At 50.9% G+C, this 17,557-nt stretch overlaps 2 protein-coding genes across 2 annotated transcripts in view; both read right to left on the minus strand.

Annotated features, from left to right (window-relative positions):
• TTLL9 (tubulin tyrosine ligase like 9) overlaps nt 1–16,539 on the minus strand; it is a gene marked incomplete at both ends in the record, with an annotated part of 33,833 nt that extends 17,294 nt beyond the window's left edge. The window contains 8 exon segments of the mRNA XM_083358107.1: nt 1,188–1,256; nt 2,396–2,581; nt 7,060–7,171; nt 10,798–10,890; nt 11,674–11,720; nt 15,202–15,290; nt 15,293–15,309; nt 16,535–16,539. Of these exon segments, the coding sequence (XP_083214233.1) occupies nt 1,188–1,256; nt 2,396–2,581; nt 7,060–7,171; nt 10,798–10,890; nt 11,674–11,720; nt 15,202–15,290; nt 15,293–15,309; nt 16,535–16,539 (618 nt within the window).
• The window catches only part of DNMT3B (DNA methyltransferase 3 beta), a gene marked incomplete at its 5' end in the record, with an annotated part of 480,157 nt that overhangs the window by 386,659 nt on the left and 75,941 nt on the right, over nt 1–17,557 (minus strand). The window lies entirely within an intron of this gene.

A 17,557-nucleotide genomic window follows, 5' to 3' on the forward strand; every position in this document is an offset into this window, starting at 1 on the left:
TTCAAGGTGCTGGTAATAACCTTTAAAGCCCTGCATGGCTTAGGCCCGGGGTACTTGCGAGACCACCTGCTGCCAATGTCAATCTCCCATCGCCCGGTTCGCTCCCACAGAGTCGGCCTCCTCAGGGTGCCGTCGGCCAGGCAATGCCCGCCGGCGACCCCCAGGGGGAGAGCCTTCTCTGTGGGCGCGCCGACCCTCTGGAATAAGTTGCCTCCGGAGCTGCGGACGGCCCCTGACCTTCGGTCCTTCCACCGTGACCTGAAGACCTGGTTGTTCCAACAAGCGGGCCTGGACTGACTACGGTTTTTAATTAGGCTTTTTACTGGGTTAAATTGTCTTGTATTTATTGTATCTACTGTTTAATTCTTTTTTTTATTTTTTTATTTTTATTTTAATTCCATTTATATCCTGCCCTTCTCCGAAGACTCAGGGCGGCTTACAAGCTTAGCAGTAGCCTTCACTCTATGTATATGCCTGCTTATTAGGGTTTTCACACACACACCCAAGCGGCATTATTACAAAGTCAGCTTAATTGCCCCCAACAATCTGGGTCCTCATTTTACCTACCTCGGAAGGATAATTTTTTTACTTTATGTTTTTTAATTTTTATGGTTGTGAGCTGCCCTGAGTCCTCAGGGAGAAGGGCGGCATATAAATTTAATCAAATCAAATCAAATCAAATCCTCCCTTCATGGTCCCATCCCTTCTCCCCTTCCCAAAGTCCAGTCTACGTTCCTTCCCAACCACGGAGAGGAAGTCCGGTCAACCCGGGAACCTTTTGGAGAGGTGGTCTCAGCAAGATGGATCCACCTGACCTCCTCCTCTGGCCTCTCCCCTTAGGAGCCTTCTGGAGAGACTGGAGGAGACGATGGAAGTTCCTCCATTCAGCACCTCAAGAGCTTCGGTCTCGGATAAAGCAGAATGGGAAGCCACCTGAGACGCCACCCAAGTGGAGAAAGGAGAAGCATCCTTGCCAGGCCGGAAGCCACAGAACTTCAGGAGGACAGCCCCACTTCCATGGTGGACCAGCCCTGGATCTAAGGAGCTTTTAAAAGGAAAATGGAGGCACCATCCTTGAGCAGCTGAAGCCCACAGGGCTGCTCGCCGAGCTGAGCTTTCAAGGTGGGCTCTTCCCAACTCATCCCTTCCTCAGAGGTGGGAAGGAGGAGGAGGAGGAGGCATCTCACCTTCCTCCAGTCAATCACATCCTTGAGTTTCCGGAAGAGGAAAATGCCCCTCCCTTGAGATCGGGCAACCTGGGGGAGACAAAAGAAGAGAGTCTTCTATTATTATTATTATTATTATTATTATTATTATTATTATTATTATTATTATTATTATTATTAACAACAACAACAACAACAACATTATCATTTTATTGTTGTTATTATTATTATTAATAATAATAATAATAATAATAATAATAATAATAATAATAATAATAAGAAGAAGAAGAAGAAGAAGAAGAAGAAGAAGAAGAAGAAGAAGAAGAAGAAGAAGAGTGGGAAGGGACCTTGGAGGTCATCTAGTCCAACCCCCTGTTCAGTCCAGTATAATAATAAGAAGAAGAAGAAGAAGAAGGAGAAGGAGAAGGAGAAGAAGGAGAAGGAGAAGGAGAAGAAGAAGAAGAAGAAGAAGAAGAAGAAGAAGAAGAAGAAGAAGAAGAAGAAGAAGAAGAAGAAGAAGAAGAAGGAAGGGACCTTGGAGGTCATCTAGTCCAACCCCCTGTTCAGTCCAGTATAATAATAATAAGAAGAAGAAGGAGAAGGAGAAGGAGAAGGAGAAGGAGGAGAAGGAGAAGGAGAAGGAGAAGGAGAAGGAGAAGAAGAAGAAGAAGAAGAAGAAGAAGAAGAAGAAGAAGAAGAAGAAGAAGAAGAAGAAGAAGAAGAAGAAGAAGAAGAAGAAGAAGAAGAAGTAGTGGGAAGGGACCTTACAGGTCATCTAGTCCAACCCCCTGCTCAAGTAGGAAACCCTATACCCTTTCAGACAAACACATGGCTGATTCAGACGTACAGATAGCCCTCAACTTAGCCACCGTTGGAAGTTGCAACGGCACTGAAAAGAGTAACTTAGGACCACCTAACGACCGTTGCAGCATCCTTCATCATCAGGTGATCAAAATTCAGACGCTTGGCAACTGGCATGTCCTTACAACAGTGGCAATGTCCCGGTGGGTCACGTGAACCCCGTTTTGCGACCTTCTGACGAGCAAAGTCAATGGGGGGGGGGAAGCCGGATTCACTTAACGACCGTGTTACTAACGTAAGAACTGCGCGTGGCAAGGAAGGGTGGTACAACGGGTCAAAACTCCCTCCTCTCTCCCAACTGCTTTTCTTCCTACGTCCACCTCCCTTCCTCCTCCTCCTCCTCCTCCTCCCCCCCCCCACTCTCTTACCGGTTTCATGATCCAGGTGATGCCGGGATTCTTCCGAAACTCCTCCACAAACAGGTGATACTCAGAGGGCATCTCGAAGGTCTTGGGGAAGAAGTCACACTTGGTGGCCTCCAGTTTCCCGCACTCCCTCTCCAGCTGTTTCCGCAGGCGCTTCAGGTTTTTCACCGTGTAGTTTTTCCGAGTCAGCTGCGGGGGGAGGGGGGGAGGGGGACGAGATGGAGGGGAGAGCCACTTCAGCCAAGGCTGCCATGGGTCGGTCCCGTCTGGGTCAGAACCGGCTCTCTGCAGAAGCTCCTTCAACACTTTTTATTCATGTGGGAAAGAAGCTGAACTCCGTTCTAGGAATCTCCCCCCCCCCACAAAGCCATAATCCTGCACCTGGAGGGGAGAGGTCAAGGGGTCAAGGTCCCGGATATAGTCCTGCACCTGGAGGGGAGAGGTCAAGGGGTCAAGGTCCCGGATATAGTCCTGCACCTGGAGGGGAGAGGTCAAGGGGTCAAGGTCCCGGATATAGTCCTGCACCTGGAGGGGAGAGGTCAAGGGGTCAAGGTCCCGGATATAGTCCTGCACCTGGAGGGGAGAGGTCAAGGGGTCAAGGTCCCGGATATAGTCCTGCACCCGGAGGGGAGAGGTCAAGGGGTCAAGGTCCCGGATATAGTCCTGCACCCGGAGGGGAGAGGTCAAGGGGTCAAGGTCCCGGATATAGTCCTGCACCCGGAGGGGAGAGGTCAAGGGGTCAAGGTCCAGGATATAGTCCTGCACCCGGAGGGGAGAGGTCAAGGGGTCAAGGTCCTGGATATAGTCCTGCACCCGGAGGGGAGAGGTCAAGGGGTCAAGGTCCCGGATATAGTCCTGCACCTGGAGGGGAGAGGTCAAGGGGTCAAGGTCCCGGATATAGTTCTGCACCCGGAGGGGAGAGGTCAAGGGGTCAAGGTCCCGGATATAGTCCTGCACCCGGAGGGGAGAGGTCAAGGGGTCAAGGTCCCGGATATAGTCCTGCACCTGGAGGGGAGAGGTCAAGGGGTCAAGGTCCCGGATATAGTCCTGCACCTGGAGGGGAGAGGTCAAGGGGTCAAGGTCCCGGATATAGTCCTGCACCCGGAGGGGAGAGGTCAAGGGGTCAAGGTCCCGGATATAGTCCTGCACCCGGAGGGGAGAGGTCAAGGGGTCAAGGTCCCGGATATAGTCCTGCACCCGGAGGGGAGAGGTCAAGGGGTCAAGGTCCCGGATATAGTCCTGCACCCGGAGGGGAGAGGTCAAGGGGTCAAGGTCCCGGATATAGTCCTGCACCTGGAGGGGAGAGGTCAAGGGGTCAAGGTCCCGGATATAGTCCTGCACCTGGAGGGGAGAGGTCAAGGGGTCAAGGTGCCGGATATAGTCCTGCACCCGGAGGGGAGAGGTCAAGGGGTCAAGGTCCCGGATATAGTCCTGCACCCGGAGGGGAGAGGTCAAGGGGTCAAGGTCCCGGATATAGTCCTGCACCTGGAGGGGAGAGGTCAAGGGGTCAAGGTCCCGGATATAGTCCTGCACCCGGAGGGGAGATGTCAAGGGGTCAAGGTCCCGGATATAGTCCTGCACCCGGAGGGGAGAGGTCAAGGGGTCAAGGTCCCGGATATAGTCCTGCACCCGGAGGGGAGAGGTCAAGGGGTCAAGGTCCCGGATATAGTCCTGCACCCGGAGGGGAGAGGTCAAGGGGTCAAGGTCCCGGATATAGTCCTGCACCCAGAGGGGAGAGGTCAAGGGGTCAAGGTCCCGGATATAGTCCTGCACCCGGAGGGGAGAGGTCAAGGGGTCAAGGTCCCGGATATAGTCCTGCACCCGGAGGGGAGAGGTCAAGGGGTCAAGGTCCCGGATATAGTCCTGCACCCAGAGGGGAGAGGTCAAGGGGTCAAGGCCCCGGATATAGTCCTGCACCCGGAGGGGAGAGGTCAAGGGGTCAAGGTCCCGGATATAGTCCTGCACCCGGAGGGGAGAGGTCAAGGGGTCAAGGTCCCGGATATAGTCCTGCACCCGGAGGGGAGAGGTCAAGGGGTCAAGGTCCCGGATATAGTCCTGCACCCGGAGGGGAGAGGTCAAGGGGTCAAGGTCCCGGATATAGTCCTGCACCCAGAGGGGAGAGGTCAAGGGGTCAAGGTCCCGGATATAGTCCTGCACCCGGAGGGGAGAGGTCAAGGGGTCAAGGTCCCGGATATAGTCCTGCACCCGGAGGGGAGAGGTCAAGGGGTCAAGGTCCCGGATATAGTCCTGCACCCGGAGGGGAGAGGTCAAGGGGTCAAGGTCCCGGATATAGTCCTGCACCCGGAGGGGAGAGGTCAAGGGGTCAAGGTCCCGGATACAGTCCTGCACCCGGAGGGGAGAGGTCAAGGGGTCAAGGTCCCGGATATAGTCCTGCACCTGGAGGGGAGAGGTCAAGGGGTCAAGGTCCCAGATATAGTCCTGCACCTGGAGGGGAGAGGTCAAGGGGTCAAGGTCCCGGATATAGTCCTGCACCTGGAGGGGAGAGGTCAAGGGGTCAAGGTCCTGGATATAGTCCTGCACCCGGAGGGGAGAGGTCAAGGGGTCAAGATCCCAGATATAGTCCTGCACCTGGAGGGGAGAGGTCAAGGGGTCAAGGCCCCGGATATAGTCCTGCACCTGGAGGGGAGAGGTCAAGGGGTCAAGGTCCCGGATATAGTCCTGCACCTGGAGGGGAGAGGTCAAGGGGTCAAGGCCCCGGATATAGTCCTGCACCTGGAGGGGAGAGGTCAAGGGGTCAAGGCCCCGGATATAGTCCTGCACCTGGAGGGGAGAGGTCAAGGGGTCAAGGCCCCGGATATAGTCCTGCACCCAGAGGGGAGAGGTCAAGGGGTCAAGATCCTGGATATAGTCCTGCACCCGGAGGGGAGAGGTCAAGGGGTCAAGGTCCCGGATATAGTCCTGCACCTGGAGGGGAGAGGTCAAGGGGTCAAGATCCCAGATATAGTCCTGCACCTGGAGGGGAGAGGTCAAGGGGTCAAGGTCCTGGATATAGTCCTGCACCCGGAGGGGAGAGGTCAAGGGGTCAAGATCCCAGATATAGTCCTGCACCTGGAGGGGAGAGGTCAAGGGGTCAAGGCCCCGGATATAGTCCTGCACCTGGAGGGGAGAGGTCAAGGGGTCAAGGCCCCGGATATAGTCCTGCACCCGGAGGGGAGAGGTCAAGGGGTCAAGATCCTGGATATAGTCCTGCACCCGGAGGGGAGAGGTCAAGGGGTCAAGGTCCCGGATATAGTCCTGCACCTGGAGGGGAGAGGTCAAGGGGTCAAGATCCCAGATATAGTCCTGCACCTGGAGGGGAGAGGTCAAGGGGTCAAGGTCCTGGATATAGTCCTGCACCCGGAGGGGAGAGGTCAAGGGGTCAAGATCCCAGATATAGTCCTGCACCTGGAGGGGAGAGGTCAAGGGGTCAAGATCCCAGATATAGTCCTGCACCTGGAGGGGAGAAGTCAAGGGGTCAAGGCCCCGGATATAGTCCTGCACCTGGAGGGGAGAGGTCAAGGGGTCAGTGTCCCAGATATAATCCTGCACCTAGAGGGGAGAGGTCAAGGGGTCAAGGTCCCGGATATAATCCTGCACCTGGAGGGGAGAGGTCAAGGGGTCAGTGTCCCAGATATAATCCTGCACCTAGAGGGGAGAGGTCAAGGGGTCAAGGTCCCGGATATAATCCTGCACCTGGAGGGGAGAGGTCAAGGGGTCAAGAGAGGACCCTCCACCCACATCCTGGTTCAGCCATGATTTCCTAGGCTAGCAGGTCTCAGGTTAATACCCTGATTGGGTACGTCTAGTTTAAAGAAGGGGGGAAAAAGACTAGAGGTGACATGATAACAGTCTTCCAATATTTGAGGGGCTTCCAACAAAGAAGAGAGGGGGGGGTATCCACCTATTCTGCAAAGCACCTGAAGGCAGGACAAGAAGCAACAGATGGAAACTAATCAACCTGACAGTGAGAACAATTGACCAGTGGAACAGCCTGCCTCCAGACGTTGTGGGCGCTCCATCACTGGAGGCTTTCAAGAAGAGATTGGACAACGATTTGTTTGGAATGATATAAGGACTTTGCTCTGAGCAGGGGTTGGACTAGAAGACCTCCAAGGTCCCTTCCAACTCTGTCATTCTCTTCTGTTAGTTTAATGAAGAGAAGGACCAGGGGGGACAGGATAGCAGCCTTCCAATCTCTCAGGGGCTGCCCCAAAGAAGAGGGAGTCAAGCTATTCTCCAAAGCCGCTGAAGGCAGGAGAAGCAGCAACGGATGGAAACTCATCCAGGAGAGAGGCAACCTAGAACTAAGGAGGAATTTTCTGACAGTCGGAACAATTAACCAGTGGAACAGATGGGTGCTCCATCATTGGAGGTTTTCAAGAAAAGATTGGGCTGCCACCTGTCTGGAACGGCCTAGGGTCTGCTGTTTGAGCAGGGTGGGTGGACTAGATGGCCTCCGAGGTCCCTTCCAACTCTGTTCTTCTGTTACGTACAGCATAACCACAGCACCAGTGGCACAACGAGGCCACAATGGACAGTGGCTTCCAAGACGACCCCTTAGGAACCGTCTCTTGGACCCCTGCCCAACCTGCTCACCTGTCTTGGCTGACCCCGCACACACCCCCCCCCCAGCACACACACCCCTCTCCCTGCCCAGTTTTGCCCACCTCGTAATGGTTGCGGAAGTGGCTGATGCGGACGTGCTCATCCATGTAGGTGTGATCAAAGTTCTCCTGCAGCCAACGGACGTCACACCAGTAAAAGTCCCACTCGCCCTCGCTGGGAAAGAAGGCCAAATGGCGATGGGTCAGCCAGCAACTCTTTTGAGCTTTTTCGAGGCGGTTGCGACACCCCAGACTACCCAACCTTTGGGTCTAAAAGGCTCCGGTCAACACCAGAGGTTTCTGAATCTCCCAGTGTGCATTGATGGGCGAAAGCAACAGCCCAGAAGCATCGTTACAAAGGAACAGGCTTTCCAAAACGGCAAGCGGAGCCCGGGGGATTCTGGGAGTTGACGTCCACCCATCTTCAAAGTGCTAAGAAAACCCCAGGCTAAAGGTTTACACCACTTAGCGGTTGACGGGCAGAGACGCTTGTGTCCACTGCGCGTTCTAAAACGTCGGCGTTGATAAGCCTCAGAGTGTTTACATTTTACACCCTGAAAGCAAAATAGGGTAAATCGCTCAGATTCGGACCGGTTTAGACTCTGACTGGGCAGAGTCTGATGGGGAGCAATCGAGCGGTCTTGAGAGTATTATCTGGACTGAGTTTGATCCTGTGACTCCCGAGGAGGTGGACAGGATTATGGGGAGGCTAAGCTCTACCACCTGTTTATTGGACCCGTGCCCTTCCTGGCTGGTTTATTCAGCTCGGGAGGAGACACGAGGCTGGTTCCAGGCAGTGATATCTGCTTCTTTCAGTGAGGGTAGCTTCCCTGCCGCCTTGAAGGAAGCGGTGGTGAGACCCCTTCTCAAGAAGCCTGCCCTGGATCCAGCTATTCTGATTAACTATCGTCCGGTCTCCAACCTTCGCTTTCTGTCGAAGGTTGTTGAGAGTGTGGTGGCGCATCAGCTCCCTCTGTTCCTGGAGGAAACTGATTATCTGGACCTGTACCAATCGGGTTTCAGGCCCGGGTACGGCACGGAGACGGCATTGGTCGCGCTAGTGAATGATCTCTGGTGGGCTCGGGACAGGAGTTGCTCCTCTGTCCTAGTCCTATTAGATCTCTCAGCAGCTTTTGATACCATCGACCATGGTATCCTGCTGCGACGTCTCAGGGGATTGTGAGTGGGGGGCACTGTTCTACGGTGGTTCTCCTCCTACCTCTTGGGCCGTTCGCAGTCGGTGTTGACGGGAGGGCAGAGGTCTCTCATTTGTGGAGTTCCTCAGGGGTCAGTCCTCTCTCCCCTCCTGTTCTATATCTATATGAAGCCGCTGGGTGAGATCATTCATGGTTTTGGGGTGGGGTATCACCCAACTTTTTCTTTCCACCCCAAACCAACTCAGTGATGCCCTCGACGTGATGTCCCGTTGCCTGGAGGCGTTTCGGGTTTGGATGGGGAGAAACAGGCTCCGACTCAATCCTGCCAAGACTGAGTGGCTGTGCGTACCGGCATCTCAAGTGAATCATTCTATTCCATCTTTAATGATGGGGGGGTGAGGTGTTACCCCACCCCCACCCCCGTTGATAGGGCTCGCAACTTGGGTGTCCTCCTAGATTCACAGCTCTCCTTGGAAGACCATATCGGAGCCGTGACCAGGGGGGCTTTTGCCCAGGTTCGCCTGGTGCGCCAGTTGCCGCCCTATCTGGACCGAGATGCCTTGCGCACAGTCACTCATGCACTCGTGACCTCCCAGTTAGACTACTGTAACGCTCTCTACATGGGGCTGCCCCTGAGGACCACTCGGAGGCTTCAACTGGTGCAGAATGCAGCCGTGCGAGTTGTGATGGGGGTCTCCCGATACTCCCATGTAACACCTCTACTCCGCGAGCTGCATTGGCTTCCGGTTGCCCTCCGGGTGAAATTCAAGGTGCTGGTGATGACCTATAAAGCTCTAAATGGCATGGGCCCGGATTATCTTAGGGAGTACCTGCTGCCAGCGTCAACTTCCCATCGTCCTGTGCGCGCCCACAGGGACGGCCTCCTCAGGGTGCGCCTGCCCTTTGGAATCAGTTGCCTGTAGAGATTAGGACTGCCCCAGATTTTCATTCGTTCCCCCAGGACCTGAAGACCTGGCTCTTTGAGCTTTCTGGCCAGGACTGAGAATTTTTAATTTTAATTTATTGTAATTGGGTTTTTTAAATCAGAGTTATAGGGGTTTTAGTTTTTTAATCAAGGATAATTTAATCTATTTTAATTGTTATTAACTTTTGTATTGTAATATTGTTTTAATTGCCTTGTGAACTGCCCTGGGTCCTACGGGAGAAGGGCGGTATATAAGTTCAATAAATAAATAAATAATAAATAAATAAATATTAATAAACGAGCGCAAAACACACACCCTTTGATTAGTAGGTGATTGGGCTCAATCCGCAGCCCGAGAAATGACAGAGTCCCTGGGTTTTTGTTGCCGGCGTTTCACGACCCAACTAGGTAATATCATCAATGATGGAAGGGAGGGGGTTTGCAGGCAGGAGGAGGAGGAGGAGGAGGAGGAGGAGGAGGACTGTGGGGCCCTTGATGCTCTCGGAGCCTGGTGTGGTTTTTTTTGCACAAGTTTCATGACCCAACTAGGTAACATCATCAGTGCTAGAAGGGACTGTGGGTTGTGAGGAGGAGGAGGAGGAGGAGGAGGAGGAGGAGGAGGAGGAGGAGGAGGAGGAGGAGGAGGAGGAGGAGGACTGTGGGGCCCTTGATGCTCTCTGAGCCTGGTGTGGTTTTTTTTTGCACAAGTTTCATGACCCAACTAAGTAACATCATCAGTGCTAGAAGGGAGTGAGGTTTGTGGGGGGGAGGCAAGGAGGAGGAGGAGGAAGACTGTGGGGTCCTTGGACTCTCTGAGCTTGATTGTCTTCTTGCAGATGTTTCATGACCCAACTAGGTGACGTCATTAGTGCTAGAAAGGAGTGGATATCTGAGAGGGCAAGGCTCTTGTGCATAGGCAAAGAGCAAGCCCGCTTCTACCTTGCACTAATGATGTTCCCTAGTTGGGTCATGAAACGTCTGCAAGAAAACAGCTAAGCTCAGAGAGCACCCAGGATGCCACAATCATCATTGTCCTCCTCCTCCTCCCCCCTCCTCCCCCCCTTCCTCCTCCCCTTTCTCTTCCTCTTCCTCACACCCCACTCCCTTCTCGTCCTGATGATGTTACCTAGCTGGGTCATGAAACGTCTGCAAGAGAACCACCAAGCTCAGAAAGCACTATGGACGCCCTCCTCCTCCTCCTCCTCCTCCTCCTCCTCCTCCTCCTCCTCCTCACACCCCACTCCCTTCTCGTCCTGATTATGTTATTTAGTTGGGTCATGAAACTTGTGCAAAAAACCAACCAAGCTCAGAGAGCACCAAGGACCTCACAGTCCTCCTCCTCCTCCTCCTCCTCCTCCTCCTCCTCCTCCTCCTCCTCCTCCTCCTCCCCTTTCTCCTCCTCTTCCTCACACCCCACTCCCTTCTGGTCCTGATGATGTTACCTAGCTGGGTCATGAAACGTCTGCAAGAAAACCACGCGGCTCAGAGAGCATCAAGGATTCCTCGTTTCAACCCTACAGTACAAACACTCCCCTTTATCGAAGGAATCTGCTAAACCATGATTCAAAGGAGCAGCTCTAATCCTCAGATAACCCCATTCAGAGGAATTTCCAGATTTTTGAATCAGAAATTCTGCTTCTTCCCTAAGCTTAGTGGAGGAGAGAAATGTCTTCTGGCTTCGATCATCCCCGTCATAAAATATATATCTATAAATCTCACTCTTTGACTTCTACCCATCCAGGTCGCTGTTGAAGAACATCTAAGATGGTGTTGGTGAGGGCACACTTGAATCGGATGGAAGCCCGGGATTCCCTGTTGAATCATAAGATGAAAAAGAGGGTGAAGAAGGACAAAGATTGCACAATTCTTGGGTTTATGTCTGCTTTGGCCTGTTTTAACATGTCTCTAGACCTCATGAAGCATAAACGGGATAACATACAGGTTGTCCTTGATCTACGACCAGTCGCTTAGTGATGATTCAAAGTTATGCCAGACACCACCCCCCAAAAAAAGATACTTGTGACCTGGATTCTTGGGGTCACCCGACCCCATTTTGGACACTCTGCAACTGGCCTGGCATGCAACAAAGACGATCAGGGGACTGGAGGCTAAAACATACAAGGAACGTTTGCTGGAATTGGGTATGTCTAGTTTAATGAAGAGAAGGACGAGGGGTGACCTGACAGCAGCCTTTCAATATCTCAGGGGCTGCCCCAAAGAAGAGGGAGTCAAGCTATTCTCCAAAGCGCCCGAAGGCAGGACAAGAAGCAACAGATGGAAACTAACCAAGGAGAGAAGCAACCTGGAGTTAAGGAGAAACTTCCTGACAGTGAGAACAATTAACCAGTGGAACAACCCGCCTCTAGAAGATGTGAATGCTCCAACCCTGGAAGTTTTTAAGAAGAGACTGGACAGCCATTTGCCCGAAATGGTATAGGGTTTCCTGCCTGAGCAGGGTGTTGGACTAGATGATCTCCAAGGTCCCTTCCTATTATTATTATTATTATTATTATTATTATTATTATTATTATTATTATTATTATTATTATTATTATTATTCACAAACATGCACACAGGTATTCTCTCACCACTCACCGTTCTTTCAGCTTTTGGCAACCGTACGGCCCTTTGTGGTTTGCGTTCTGCAAGGAGATCAAATTTACAACTTCTGAACAGTTTCGAAATAACTTGGTGCCTCTTCGGAATGATATTCTAAGAAGACCTTTTAAGAGGGGATCAACTGCAACTCTCTCTATTGGCTGGAAGCGCCTTAATTAAGGTGAACGTTTGTACGAAGTCTGTTCTCCAAATGCTCCAGAGGGCAGGACGAGAAACAATGGTTGGAAACTGATTAAAGAGAGAAGCAACCTGGAATTGAGGAGAAACTTCCTGACGGTGAGGACAATTAACCAGTGGAACAGCTTGCCTCCAGAAGTTGTGTGTGCTCCAACACTAGAGGTTATTTAAGAAGAGACCAGACAGTCACTTGTCTAAGATGGTACATAGGTTCTCCTGCTTGAACAAGGGGGCTGGACTAGAAGACCTCCAAGGTCCCTTCCAGCTTCTATTCTACTCTGTTCTGTTCTGTTCTGTTCTATTCTATTTACTATTTTCTATTCTATTTACTATTTACTATTTACTATTTACTATTCTATTCTATTCTATTCTATTCTATTCTATTCTATTCTATTCTATTCTATTCTATTCACTATTTTCTATTCTATTTACTATTTACTATTCTATTCTATTCTATTCTATTCTATTCTATTCTATTCTATTCTATTTACTATTTTCTATTTTCTATTTTCTATTCTATTTACCGTACTATTTACTATTCTATTCTATTCTATTCTATTCTATTCTATTCTATTCTATTCTATTCTATTCTACTTTAATTAGTCTATTCTATTCTATTCTATTCTATTCTATTCTATTCTATTTACTATTTTCTATTCTATTTACTATTTACTATTTACTATTCTATTCTATTCTATTCTATTCTATTTACTATTTTATATTCTATTTACTATTTACTATTCTATTCTATTCTATTTACTATTTTCTATTCTATTTACTATTTACTATTTACTATTCTATTCTATTCTATTCTATTCTATTCTATTCTATTTACTATTTTATATTCTATTTACTATTTACTATTCTATTCTATTCTATTCTATTCTATTCTATTCTATTCTATTCTACTTTAATTATTCTATTCTATTCTATTCTATTCTATTCTATTCTACTTTAATTATTCTATTCTATTCTATTCTATTCTATTCTATTCTATTCTACTTTAATTATTCTATTCTATTCTATTCTATTCTATTCTATTCTATTCTATTCTATTCTATTCTATTCTATTCTATTCTATTCTATTCTATTTACTATTTTCTATTTTCTATTTTCTATTCTATTTACTATTTACTATTCTATTCTATTCTATTCTATTCTATTCTATTCTGTTCTGTTCTGTTCTGTTCTGTTCTGTTCTGTTCTGTTCTGTTCTGTTCTGTTCTGTTCTATTCTATTCTATTCTATTTTATTCTCTAAATCCGGCATGATTCCATGAATCGCCACCTTGCTTAGATCCCAATTGCGGACGTAAGTCAACATTGACATGTTTATTTCTTTGCTGCAATCCAACTACAATCCTCAACTTAACTACAGTTCATTTAGTGACCATTTGGAGTTACAACGGCACTAAGAGAAGTGACTTAAGACTGGTTTCACATTTATGACCATTGCAGCCTCCATGTGGTCAAAATCCAGCTGCTTGCCAACTGACTCATATTTATGATGGTTGCAGTGTCCCGGGGATGTGTGTGTGTGTGTGTGTGTGTGTGTGTGTGTGTGTCACGCAATCCCCTTTTTGCGACTTTCTGACAAGCAAAGTCAATGGGGGAAACCAGATTCGCTTAACGACCGTGTGACTGACTTAACAACTGCAGCGATTGGCTTAGTGGCACGGCAGGTCGTAAAATGGGGTAAAATTAACAACCGTCTCACTTAGCGACAGAAATGTTGGGCTCAGCTGAGGTCGCATGTTGCCGACTACCTGGATATATTGTCTGGGAAATTCCGGGAGCTGAAGTCCAGACCTCTTAAAAGTGCCCAAGTTGGGGAAACACGGATCTAATCCAACCGTTTGATCTGGAAAGTTTCAAACAAACAATCCAGGTTCCGAAGAAGCCACGATTCCTTTGAATTTTGCTGGCCGCAATCGGTTGGCATCGCTCAACACACGTGGGGCCTCCCGATTTGCCCATCTGCCCCCACCAGGCGCCCTGGGAGGGATGTTCGAGCGCAGGATTACAAAGTCCATTATCCCCTCCTGGAGCATGGTCAACATTTGGCTCAGTGACCGCAAGACTGGGCAAGACTGGGCTCTCCATCATCCCCAGCAGCTGGATTCCGCCCCAGACCTCTCCCCACCCGCTCAGCTCGCCCGGCTGGGGATGATGGGCTTTGGAAAGGGCTGGAGAAAGCGACGACCCCTCCCCGGTGGGGGGGGATGACCGGCAGTTGGGCAAGACTGGACTCTCCATCGTCCCCAGCGGCTGTATTCCACCCCAGACCTCTCCCCACCCGCTCAGCTCGCCCGGCTGGGGATGATGGGCTTTGGAAAGGGCTGGAGAAAGCGACGACCCCTCCCCGGTGGGGGGGGGGAATGACCGGCAGTTGGGCAAGACGGGACTCTCCATCGTCCCCAGCGGCTGTATTGCACCCCAGACCTCTCCCCACCCGCTCAGCTCGCCCGGCTGGGGATGATGGGCTTTGGAAAGGGCTGGAGAAAGCGACGACCCCTCCCCGGTGTGGGGGGGGAATGACCGGCAGTTGGGCAAGACTGGACTCTCCATCGTCCCCAGCGGCTGTATTGCACCCCAGACCTCTCCCCACCCGCTCAGCTCGCCCGGCTGGGGATGATGGGCTTTGGAAAGGGCTGGAGAAAGCGACGACCCCTCCCCGGTGTGGGGGGGGAATGACCGGCAGTTGGGCAAGACTGGACTCTCCATCGTCCCCAGCGGCTGTATTGCACCCCAGACCTCTCCCCACCCGCTCAGCTCGCCCGGCTGGGGATGATGGGCTTTGGAAAGGGCTGGAGAAAGCGACGACCCCTCCCCGGTGTGGGGGGGGAATGACCGGCAGTTGGGCAAGACTGGACTCTCCATCGTCCCCAGCGGCTGTATTCCGCCCCAGACCTCTCCCCACCCGCTCAGCTCGCCCGGCTGGGGATGATGGGCTTTGGAAAGGGCTGGAGAAAGCGACGACCCCTCCACGGTGGGGGGGTGGATGACCGGCAGTTGGGCAAGACTGGACTCTCCATCGTCCCCAGCGGCTGAATTCCACCCCAGACCTCTCCCCACCCGCTCAGCTCGCCCGGCTGGGGAGGATGGGCTTTGGAAAGTGCTGGAGAAAGCGACGACCCCTCCCCGGTGTGGGGGTGGAATGACCGGCAGTTGGGCAAGACTGGACTCTCCATCGTCCCCAGCGGCTGTATCCCACCCCAGACCTCTCCCCACCTGCTCAGCTCGCCCGGCTGGGGATGATGGGGTTGGAGAAGGCAACGTCTCCTCCCCGGTGGGTGGGGGATTCCCGCCCCTCCCGCCTCCTCCCCACCTTGTTCTTGGCCATGCTGCTCCTTCCCCCGTTGCGCGTCCCGTTGCCGGGGCAACCAGGACATCCATGGGCGGGGCTTAGCGGGGGGGGCGGAGGAAAGATTTCCCCCTACCCCAGGGGTCGGCAACCTCGGCTCTTTTATGACTCGTGGACTTCAACTCCCAGAATTCCTGAGCCAGCTATGCTGAGGGAAAAGGGAGAGGTTTCTAAGCTGAGCTATGCTGGCTCAGGAATTCTGGGAGTTGAAGTCCACGAGTCATAAAAGAGCCGAGGTTGCCGACCCCTGCCCTACCCCCCCCGCCCCATTATTGCATGCAGGCCGGTGGTCCCGCCACGCTTCGGCTCTTCTGCACAGGGCAGCGCGATGCTAAAAAAAAAAAAGGGGGGGGGGTCGCAAGTTGGGATGGGGAGAGGCGTCTCTGCCTTTGGAAGCCCCGGCCGGCCTCCTCGGGAGTAACGTTCCGCACTGGCCGGGCATCTAAGCTGCGACACACACACACACACACACACCCGGTCGCCCCCGGGGATCTTGCAATCTTGCAACCGTGTTGCTACCTTAACAACCGTAGGGGTTCGCCTTAAGAAGTGTGGCAAGGAGGGTCTCAAAATGGGGCAAAATTTACTTAACAGATATCTCACTTAGCAACATAAATGTTGGGCTTGCGATTGTGGTCGAGGTCTAAATAATAATAATAATAATAATAATGATAATAATAATAACAACAATAATAATAACAATATAACAACAACTGCGCTACTTGGAACATCTTACATTTTAAGGAGGTACCTGGTTGATACCTAGGATGCTGGCAGCAACCCGTGTCAACCATTAGTGCCAGTCAGTTTGAGTGTTCAGTTGTCTGAGTTTCATGTTTTTTGAATAAAAGTTTTATATAATAATAATAATAATAATAATAATAATAAGAAGAAGAAGAAGAAGAAGAAGAAGAAGAAGAAGAAGAAGAAGAAGAAGAAGAAGAAGAAGAAGAAGAAGAAGAAGAAGAAGAAGAAGAAGAAGAAGAAGAAGAAGAAGAAGAAGAAGTTGGAAGGGACTTTGGAGGTCATCTAGTCCAACCCACCTGCTCAGGCAGGAAACCCTATACCATTTCAGGCAAATGGCTGTCCAGTCTCTTCTTAAAAACTTCCAGTGTTGGAGCATTCACCACTTCTGGAGGCAGGTTGTTCCACCGGTTAATTGTTCTAACTGTCAGGAAGTTTCTCCCTATTTCTAGGTTGCTTCTCTCTTTGACGAGTTTCCATGTAAGTGTTACTTGTAAGTCTTCTCAGAAAATTTCTAGGTGGGATCTCTCCTTAATGAGCCTCCACCCATTACTCCATCCTGCCCTGGTGCTTTGGAGAGTAATGGATCCCCTCCTCTCTGTCACAGCCCCTCAAGAGATAAATCAAAGGAAGATTTCTGATCCTCTGCTGCGCCTGTCTGTCTTCCATTGAAATTCAGCGTAGAGAAAAGTAAAGTCTTCCACTTAGGCAAGAAAACCCAAAGGACACAGACAGAGATTGGGTGAAACCGGGCTTAATAGCAGTAACTGCCAGAGGGATCTTGGAGTCTCAATGGAACAATCAATTAAAGATGAGCCAGCAGTCCGTGGCAGCGGCCAAAAAAGCCCATGCAATCCTAAGTTGCATTAACAGGGATTCAATCAAGACCACGTGAGGTACTAACACCACTCTCTAAAGCCTTAGTAAGGCCACACCTGGAATGCTGCAACCAGGTTTGGTCCCCACATTATAAAAAAGATGTTGAGACTCTAGAAAGAGTGCAGAGAAGAGCAACAAAGACGATCAGGGGACTGGAGGCTAAAACATACAAGGGACGGTTGCTGGAATTGGGGATGTCTAGTTTAACGAAGAGAAGCACGAGGGGGGACATGATAGTAGCCTTCCAATATCTCAGGGGCTGCCCCAAAGAAGAGGGAGTCAATCTCTTCTCCAAAGCGCCTGAAGGCAGGACAAGAAGCAACGGATGGAAACTAACCAAGGAGAGAAGCAACCTGGAACTAAGGAGAAACTTCCTGACAGTCAGAACAATTAACCAGTGGAACAACTTTGCTTCCAGAAGCTGTGAATGCTCCAACACTGGAAGTTTTGAAGAAGAGACTGGACAGCCATTTGTCTGAAATGGTGTAGGGTTTCCTGCCTGAGCGGGGCGGGGGGGTTGGACTAGATGACCTCCGAGGTCCCTTCCAACTCTGTTGTTCTATTATTCTTCCTATTGCCCAACAGATGCCAAGGGCCAGTGGCTGCAAGGGAACCCCTTCCCCTTCCCTCAATATGCCCCCCCAAATCACCCTGGGGCAAGGTGGCCTTGATCCTGCAGGCTCTATTTTCGGCAGGT

Source organism: Vipera ursinii, assembly GCF_947247035.1.
Source record: "Vipera ursinii genome assembly, chromosome: 3".
NCBI classification, from domain to species: Eukaryota; Metazoa; Chordata; class Lepidosauria; order Squamata; family Viperidae; genus Vipera; species Vipera ursinii.